Source organism: Pygocentrus nattereri, chromosome 29, assembly GCF_015220715.1.
Source record: "Pygocentrus nattereri isolate fPygNat1 chromosome 29, fPygNat1.pri, whole genome shotgun sequence".
Classification (NCBI taxonomy): domain Eukaryota; kingdom Metazoa; phylum Chordata; class Actinopteri; order Characiformes; family Serrasalmidae; genus Pygocentrus; species Pygocentrus nattereri.
In genome coordinates, this window is record NC_051239.1 from 4,773,564 (window position 1) to 4,783,131 (window position 9,568).

The 9,568-nt window shown below is 41.6% G+C and overlaps 1 protein-coding gene across 1 annotated transcript in view; it reads left to right on the forward strand.

Moving 5' to 3' along the window:
- Positions 1-9,568, forward strand: part of slc15a4 (solute carrier family 15 member 4) — a 127,798-nt gene that overhangs the window by 22,845 nt on the left and 95,385 nt on the right. Inside the window, exon 3 of the mRNA XM_017722594.2 lies at positions 8,935-9,224. Within this exon, the coding sequence (XP_017578083.1) occupies positions 8,935-9,224 (290 nt within the window). The remainder of the gene's footprint in view (positions 1-8,934; positions 9,225-9,568) is intronic.

Consider the following 9,568-nt stretch of genomic DNA (forward strand, 5'->3'; position numbering starts at 1 on the left):
GTCGAGAATGAGATTTGATCATTGGGATAAAATAGTAATAATTCTAAATGGAAAATTCTGAAAAGAATTCTAAATTGAACCGAAATGTTCTTAGAATCATGATGAAATCAGAGATTCTCATGTCCTAAAGAAAGGTAATTGAATCCAATTGTCAGGGTCAGGATTTAGACCTCTAGAAGTGATGCTGATTCAGCAGTGATTTGAACCTAACCGTACTTGATGTGCCCATTTATGTGCTTCACTATCTTTTAATGTCAGTCTACGTCCTTCAGATGAATGATGGCTTTACCAGCCTTAGTACTCGCTGCATCTTTTCAAGCTGCCATTCACATGTCCTGAAAGAGCTGAATGTGCTTGCAGGATGGGGCTGACTGACCAGTTCTGTAAATGTGAGCTTTCAAATGTCCATGATTAGCTAACATCTGTGTGACTGGACAAGGAGAGGGGAAGTAAACAATTCTTCAAGCCCTAGAGCAGCAGAGCTTATTGTGCTCTCTTGGCCACTTGACCACAGATCACTGAGCGTGGTTACGATAGAACTCGGGTTCCTAGTGACATGATGCAGCTTAGCTTATCTTGGCTGACAGTGGTGGACAAAGTACACAAACTGTGTCCTTGAGTTAAAGCAGAGACACCCAAGGTAAAATATCACTCCAGTAAAAGTAGAAGTTCCTCCATTTAGACCTCCACTTGAGTAAAAGTACTAAAGTATTTACCTTCAAATGTACTTAAGTATAAAGTAAAAGTACTAAAAGAGTAATTCTGGCTCTGATGTCCTGTTATCATTTTTATAACCAGACTGGCTTCATGAACTCATTTCAGGTGAAAGTCCTCCAGCGTCTCTCTTGGTAAACCAGTCTTTTAATAGAACGTCATTAATTAGTGACGCTGACGTCTATTAAAATTATCAGAAGCACAAAACACTGAAGGTAAACAGTTTCCATCAGGGAGAACCGAGTGGCTCTGAAATCACTTTTTACACACAAGCAAAGTTTCAGTTTCAGATTTATTTACAACTTAGTTCCAAGTTTAAGTTGAATAAAAACTGGCTTTAAACTCAGGATCACAGATGAGCTCCTTTACTATGTTGATCTGTAAGCGTCTGTTCATAAACATAAACCAGCCCAAACTCATTTACTATAAAATGAAATGGTGTTTGTAGAAATTCAGAAAAAAGCCGCGTCAGTCTCGACTGCATATGTGGACATATTTCTATATTGAGCTCTATTTACACAAAGTTAGGTTAGTTCATCATTTATGTTGAACAGACTCTCCCAAAGTTTTACGCTGCTGCGCTGACGTTGAACCGCGTGCTGCACTGGGTCGGTATGACCAACAGGTCAAAACCAGCTCTAAACAAAGTGACCGCTGGGCCCTGATTGGTGCTCTGGCTTTGCGCTTCTTTCGTTTTGACATGTTACGTTTTTATACACACAGAAACCAAAAGGAACGACAGATTTCTCAAAATGTAGGAGGAAAAAGTCGGATATTAGACTTTGAAATGTAGTGGAGTGAAAGGAGAAAGTCGCCCAGAACGGAGAAACTTCAGTACAGATACACCAAAAATACTTAAGTACAGAAACCAATTACATTTACTTAGTTACTGTTAACCTCTGTTGGCTGATATTAAGATCACCCTCTTTTCTAGCTTTTGAAAGGAAACATCACTTTTACGTAGTTTCCTCTCTCACCACAAATGTAGTTGCTCAGCTAAGACAGAGCTGTTTGGTGTCTGAACTTTGCTTCTTTATTTTTGCACTGCAACTGTGAGGCTAATGTGGCCAACAAGCCCGGAAGCTTAGTTGATGCTCACTGCAGGCCTAAGTCATCACACGCTGACCTCAAACCGTGTGGAGTTGTTCAGTGCCTCTAATAGACTTGATTCTGCTGTTTCTGACATTGTATGTGTGCTACTGTTATGGGCTGAAGTGTGATAGCATAGCTAAAAGCAGTAGCAGCAGCAATGGAAGCTGCTGTCGTGCCAGAAGGACTGACTCGATGTTTAGGTCTCAGATGCAAAATCGACTTTATGCTGATAAGGATGTGATGACATTCATTGATAATTCACTCATCTTTCTCCAAGTTTTGACTGCATTCTTTTTGAATTCTCATTCACAATCAACAGTAACATCCAGAGAGATCTGAAGCACAGCTCATGCTACAAAATGCTTTGCACATTGTGTGCAGTTGTCCAAAGTTCCCAAATGTAGCTTTAAGTGGTTTTAATCAATTGAGGCCTTGGAGCTCATTTGAGGCTTTGGAGCTGATTTGAGGCTTTGGAGCTGATTTGAGGCCTTGGAGCTGATTTGAGGCTTTGGAGCTGATTTGAGGCCTTGGAGGTCATTTGAGGCCTTGGAGCTGATTTGAGGCCTTGGAGCTGATTTGAGGCCTTGGAGCTGATTTGATGCTTTGGATGTGATTTGAGGCTTTGGAGCTGATTTGAGGCTTTGGAGCTGATTTGAGGCTTTGGAGCTGATTTGAGGCCTTGGAGCTGATTTGAGGCCTTGGAGCTGATTTGAGGCCTTGGAGGTCATTTGAGGCCTTGGAGCTGATTTGAGGCTTTGGAGCTGATTTGAGGCCTTGGAGCTGATTTGAGGCTTTGGAGCTGATTTGAGGCCTTGGAGCTGATTTGAGGCCTTGGAGCTGATTTGAGGCCTTGGAGGTCATTTGAGGCCTTGGAGCTGATTTAAGGCCTTGGAGCTGATTTGATGCTTTGGATGTGATTTGAGGCCTTGGAGCTGATTTAAGGCCTTGGAGCTCATTTGAGGCTTTTGAACGCAGTAATAAGCAGTTTTGTGTCTTAGACTTCTAGACTGAATGAATTTCATGTGTAAAACTTTGCATGGAGCTCAACTAGAGGTGGCAATATGATGATATTTTGTTCTCCTGTTAAACAATATGGTTTTCTGAGCATGTTATGGATACCGTCTGTACTTACAGAGCATGTTTCCTTTCAAAGAGAACATAAATAGTCTGTTTTAACTGGATTTATTGCAGCCTAGTAGGTGAAACATTGAATAAAAACTCAAAGAAAAAGATATTATGGCTGTTATTAAGATGTGATGCTACAAGTGCATTGTATATATTTGTCACAGTATCGTAATATGTATTGTGTATATCTTGGCAGTGACATGATGTGGTATTTTTACCTCATTGACAACCATTAAGTTCAGCTTTGATGTGAGCATTTGCATCATCAACTGGTAGCAGCTGCTTTCGCAATAGAAGTCTGTGCTGGACTGTTTTTATTTATTTATTGATTGATTTATTTGCTCCAGCTAAAAAAACTGCACCATTTGTCCCGCTCCCGCCCGCAGACAGCTGGTTTCCATCTGCATCAGTCATGATTGAATGTGGCTGCCATATGTCTGACTTGCCTGTAGTCAGCTTTATTCTTGTGAGTTCACTTTATTAAGAGCCCTTTCCACAGCTGTGGCCGTCTAACTGTCTGAAAGCCTGCTGATTCTGTAGCCTAAAGGAAATTCATTTTCATGATTGTTCACGATTCGTTCCATTTAGAATTAGTTCAGGAACTCTTATTTAGAGTGGGCTTATGACTATGACTCTTAATAACTTTGCTGTTTGATATTATTTTATATGTTTATTATTAGGAGATAATCATTTTATCTTGGCTGCTCATTACAATGGGCGTCAGTACTCCAATCAGCATGTTTACACGCACTTGAGTAATAAGATAATGGGGGAACTCTGGGTCTACATGAGTCAGACAGTAATCAGATTTCTGCTGTACAACCAGCCAATAAACTCACAGAAGAAGACGCGACTTAAACGTGATGCCAAACTCGAACTTTATTATTATTATATTTAATTTATTATTAAAACATCGCACCACTTTATCTGAAAATATGAACATACATCATCTAGAACAGAGGTCGTTATTAGGCACCTACAACTGATAAACTAATCGGCGTAGCTTTTCTAGCCTTTACGGCAGCTTTAGCAGCCCGGGAGACTCACAGACCAATCGCATGCATTGTAAATATCACACGCAACGATATTCAGCCAATCAGATCTGAGCATTACGATGAGCACTGATACTCGAGTGAGTGCTGCACACACAGGGGAGGGACGAGGCGAGAAACAGCAGTCAGAGAAGAAAGTGAGTCCGAGTGAAGTTGTTTCACATGGCGTGCTCTAAAAAGAGAAACTGACAGTAAATATTGTGGAAATATTACTAATTCATACTACATACTACATTTGATTTGGTATTCATTTGTTGACAATATAAGCTGTTTCTATAACTACTACTTCAGTAAATAGTATATGGCACTGAATCATGATGTAAGATAAACATTATGATGTTCCGGACATTTGTTTGAGGAAGTTTTCTCTAGCTGGACCTTAATGGATTTGAATTAAATACCTCTGATCCAGAAGATGAAGAATATTTAAATCCTTCATTTTGTCAAGCATGCATTTGGTTTCAGCGTCGCTCCACAAGTGTTTTGCTGCGTCTCGCTTATTTCCGGTACCGCCGTCTGTTTGTGCCCATGCTCAGACTGAGAAATGCTCATGCTCAGTCCACAGCGCTGAGAAATCGGATTACTGAGCTGAAATTCAGCCTCTTTAGGAGACTTCTAGCCCTGATCTAAGAAATATGACCTTTTGGATAATCAGATAAGTGCAGATATCCGACTATGATCAGATTATTGAGTACGTGTTAATGATCTCATTGCGTTAATAGTCTTGGATTGTAGTTTTTAAATGTGGTCTCCTCCAACCTACCAGATGTAGGAAAAAATTGACACTGAAGCACATTTTCCAAAGTCTAGTGGAAGATTTTATAGAAAAGTCAAATGTTACCCAAACACCAGCCTTAAATAACGAGCATGTTGGGAGGATCTACAAGCATCTAGCAACTTACTCCCAGGTTGGTACTTACGGTCTTTCCTTTCGTGTTTTTACTGTATACTGTACAGTTTTTAGGGATGCTGAGTTAGCCAGCTTGATAATCGCATCAAACTTCTGAGCTTTTGTAGGCATTTCCGCTGATTGGTTAATAGAGTTGTTTATACGTTTTACTTGTAATGATCTCTGCTGAAGGCTCTGTTCTTCTTCCTCCATATCATTCCTTCCTCAGTGTGTCTTCAGCTCAGCAGAGGAAATAAAACTGACAGCTGTTTTTCGAAAGTTTTCTGTTTGATTGACAGATTTGCCTGCTGCTTTTTCGGCTGACAGACTACATTATCCTCTGAAAGCAGTCATTGTTACTGCATAATGTATGCTTTAATTAGTTAGATCTGTAAGACGGGCTGACTTTGATTAGATTTTTCTCTCACGTCATCTGACTTCCATTTGATTTGTCTTTTTTCCCCCTCAGCCTGCAGGATGGAGGATGGTCGTGAATGGCTGTTCTGTATAGCGTATAGAAATACCATTGATGTACATGAGCTGGTAGGAATGTGTAGTTGTCTCTAAAAGGATTAGAGACCAATAGAGGAAGCGTTTTCTCGAGGATGATTCTTGGAAATGTGGGTTTTTCATGTCATTTAATTGGATACTTCATCACTTCAGTGATTGTGTTTTATGGGTCGCCTGAAAGCTGTAATTACATGAAGGACAGGGCTATTGTTTCGCTTAGCAGCTAAATAGTGGAGGAGATGAGATTCTTTATGCTTCTTCCAGTACATTTATGAAAGAGATGGTTAAAATGTTTAGATTATAGAAATGCTGGCAGGAGTGATCTGCTATGAATTAAAAGTTTTAATGAGCTGTTTATATAATGAAGAAAGAATAAACTGTGTTTTCATACACAGCCCAACTTTGACGCCTAGTTGTTTAGAGTGATTTTAAATCAAATCAGCAGTAACTTTTCTCGTTTTATGTGGTTGGTCCACTTCAGTCAACTATAGATCATATACAGCTGTTCATACTGTTAATAAAGTACACTATATTGCCAAAAGTATTTGCTTGTCTGCCTTCACATGCATATGGGTTTAATGTGATGTCGCCTCACCCTTTGCAGCTATAACAGCTTCAACTGATCTGGGAAGGCTTTCCACAAGGGTTAGGAGTGTGTTTATGGGAATTTTTGACCGTTCTTCCAGAAGCATATCTGTGAGGTCAGACACTGATGTTGGACGAGAAGGCCTGGCTCACAGTCTCCGCTCTAATTCATCCCAAAGGTGTTCTATGGGGTTGAGGTCAGGACTCTGTGCAGGCCAGTCAAGTTCTTCCACACTAAACTCACTCATCCGTGTCTTTATGGACCTGCTTTGTGCACTGGTGTGCAGTCATGTTAGAACAGGAAGGGGCCGTACCCAAACTGTTCCCACAAAGTGGGGGGCATGAAATTGTCCAAAATCTCTTGGTGCTGAAGCTTTAAGAGTTCCTATCACTGGAACTAAGGGGCCGAGCCCAACTCCTGAAAAACAACCCCACACCATAATCCCCCCTCCACCAAACTTTACACTCGGCACAATGCAGACAGACAAGTACCGTTTCATGGCAACCGCCAAACCCAGACTCATCCATCGTATTCCCAGATGGAGAAGCGTGATTGGTCACTCCAGAGAACACGTCTCCACTGCTCTAGAGTCCAGCGGCAGCGCTTTACACCACTGCATTCCACGCTTTGCATTGCACTTGTTGATGTAAGGCTTGGATGCGGCTGCTCAGCCATGGAAACCCATTCCATGAAGCTCTCTACGCCGTTCTTGAGCTGATCTGAAGGCCACATGAAGTTTGGAGGTCTGTAGTGATTGACTCTGCAGAAAGTTGCCCAAGGACTCTTATTGGTATAGTGTAGGGTGGTTACCCAGGTGGGGATTGAACCCCAGTCTACAGCATGGAAGGCAGAGGTGTTACCCACTACACTAACCAACCATCATCTATGGTACTTAATATCATTACAAGACTCAGAGAATCTGGAGCAATCTCTGTATGTAAGGGTCAAGGCCAAAAACCGGTACTTGAAGTAAGGATGAAGAGGAGCTCACCACTTCAAATTATTATTATTATTATTATTCGAATTATTGTTGTAAATACTTTTTGAAATGGGGCTGTAAATTAAGTATCCACAAAGCATCTAAAGTGGACTATCTTTGCACTGTATGTATAAATATATGAGCTGTATGTAATTTAGGAATGTGCACAAGCACTCAAGGACCGTTGTAGAGGCCAGAATTTGAAAACTGAATTCACTATTATGTGTAAAATATCTCTGTGATGTTATTATTTTTTGTTTTGTATTTATAATGTTTATATTGCTAATTCATCATTCTCATGTGCAGTATAATCAATACTCTGTGTGTAATATGGGTAAAAAAATTTTGTGAATAGAGTTTGTGACGGATAGAGTTTATATTTTTTATCTTGATAGGTGGCAATAAGATAATGTTATCATGATTAATGTTGTCATTTTGGTGAACAGTTTGGTTTTCTGACTACGTTGTGGATATTGTCAGTACTTAAAGAGCATGTTCCATCACATAGAACAGAATTAGTCTGTTTAACTGGATTTATAGCAGCCCAGTATGTAAAACATTGAATAAGACTTATTGAAAAAGTGCACACAGCTGTTTTGGATTGGAGGTCTGTATTGTGGTTGTGGTTGTTTTTTTGTGTGTGTGTGTTGTTCTAGCCGAAAATCTGCGCCATTTGTCCCGCCCCCACCCGCAGACCTGTACAGCTGGTTTCCATCTGCAGTAGTCATGTTTGAAAATGACTGCTGTAGGTCCGATTTGCCTTTAGTCAGCTTTGCTTTGTTGCGCATTCACTTTATTAAGAGCACTTTCCTCAGCTGTGGCCATCTGACTGTCTCAAGGCCCCGCTTTTGTTTTTGTATCAAATCAAATCAAATTTATTTGTATAGCGCTTTTTACAATGGATGTTGTCACAAAGCAGCTTTACAGAATTTCGGAAAAGACAAAGTTTCAACAGGACTGTAAGAATGTACAGAAACCCCCCTGGTGGGCAAGCCAGGGGCAACAGTGGCAAGGAAAAACTCCCTCAGAACTGAGGAAGAAACCTTGGGAGGAACCAGGCTCACCAGGGGGGACCCATCCTCCTCTGGTCAGACTACCTACAGAGTTATTATACTACTAATATTAATAGCAGTAATATTGGTATTAGGAATAGCTAGGAGTCCATGACAATATCAGTGTAGGGTGGGCAGCTAGTCTAAGGCAGGTGGTGGCAGCTGGGCGTGGGCAGCTGGTCTGAAGTGGGTAGCAGGAGGGCTCAGCAGTCAGTCGTCCTTCAGTGTCCAGCCAGACATATGGGTGATTGTATACTCAGAAAGAAAGCAGGGAGAGGGAATTAGTTTTATTCTGTCTGTTTGTACATAAACAGGGAATGTAAACATTACAGAGTGTGGCTAACGACTCCGGCAGATCTGACTATGACAGCTTAACTAACAGGAGAGAACCAGAAGGACACACAGACACGGCAACACTCTGAGTCGGCATCCCTCCACTCCACCGTCCACAAACCTGAGTGACCGCGTGCGAGCAGCCGGACGACAGCACCAGCGTCTCAGTTTACTATAATTCCCTGTGTCCATGGACCCCTGGATCTGCTGCCTTTATCTAAGGGGGAACATTAGCTACCAAAAGCTAAACTGAACAAGTGAGTTTTCAGCCTAGTCTTAAAGATTGAGACTGTGTCTGAGTCCCGAACAGTTTCTGGAAGATCATTCCAGAGTTTGGGGGCTTTATAAGAAAAAGCTCTTCCCCCAGCTGAAGCCCTAGGAATTCTGGGGACTATTAATAAGCCAGCACTCTGTGATCTGAGTGGTCGTGATGGCTCATAATGAGAAACAAGGTCTTGTAAGTACTCGGGAGCGAGACCATGTAGGGCTTTATAAGTCAATAAAAGGATTTTATAATCAATACGGCCTACAGGAAATGAATTTTCATGATTATTCACGTTGGAAAAACCTGACAATGACAATTTCTGTCTGTTATGCCGCAGGTGAAGGATCGAGGTCCAGAAGCGACGCGGCGGTTCTTTAACTGGTTCTATTGGTGTATTAACCTGGGGGCCATCTTCTCTCTGGGGGGCATCGCGTACATCCAGCAAAACGTGAACTTTTCGGTGGGCTACATCATCCCTGCCGTGTGTCTGGGGGTCTCCCTGCTCGTCTTCCTGCTGGGACGCACCGTCTTCATTAACAAACCAGCGGATGGCAGCGCCTTCACGGATATGTTTAGGATTGTGGGCTCAGCATTCTGCAGAGGACCCAGTGAACCTCACTTGCTCAGGTAAGACTCTCAACATCTGACAGAAACATCTCACAGAAAACAAACAGGAATATACCCTTAGATAGAGGTGGGCAACCTGATTGAAAACGGGACCTTTGCTTGTACCATGGCCGTAAGTAACCGAAGGGCAATAACAGTGTTAACCACAATGTGCGTTAACGTTTAATAGCTCTCAAATGTGGATTTTCAAACAGTCAGTGATAGTACTAAAGATTTCTTGACTCTGTGGATAGCAGGGCTACAACGAATGGTTCCACATGGTTGGACACACCAAACACAGGTTATAAGGGATGCATTTGCGTTTCATAAAGTTACAACCTCATTGTTGCATTCAGAGTCAGTTT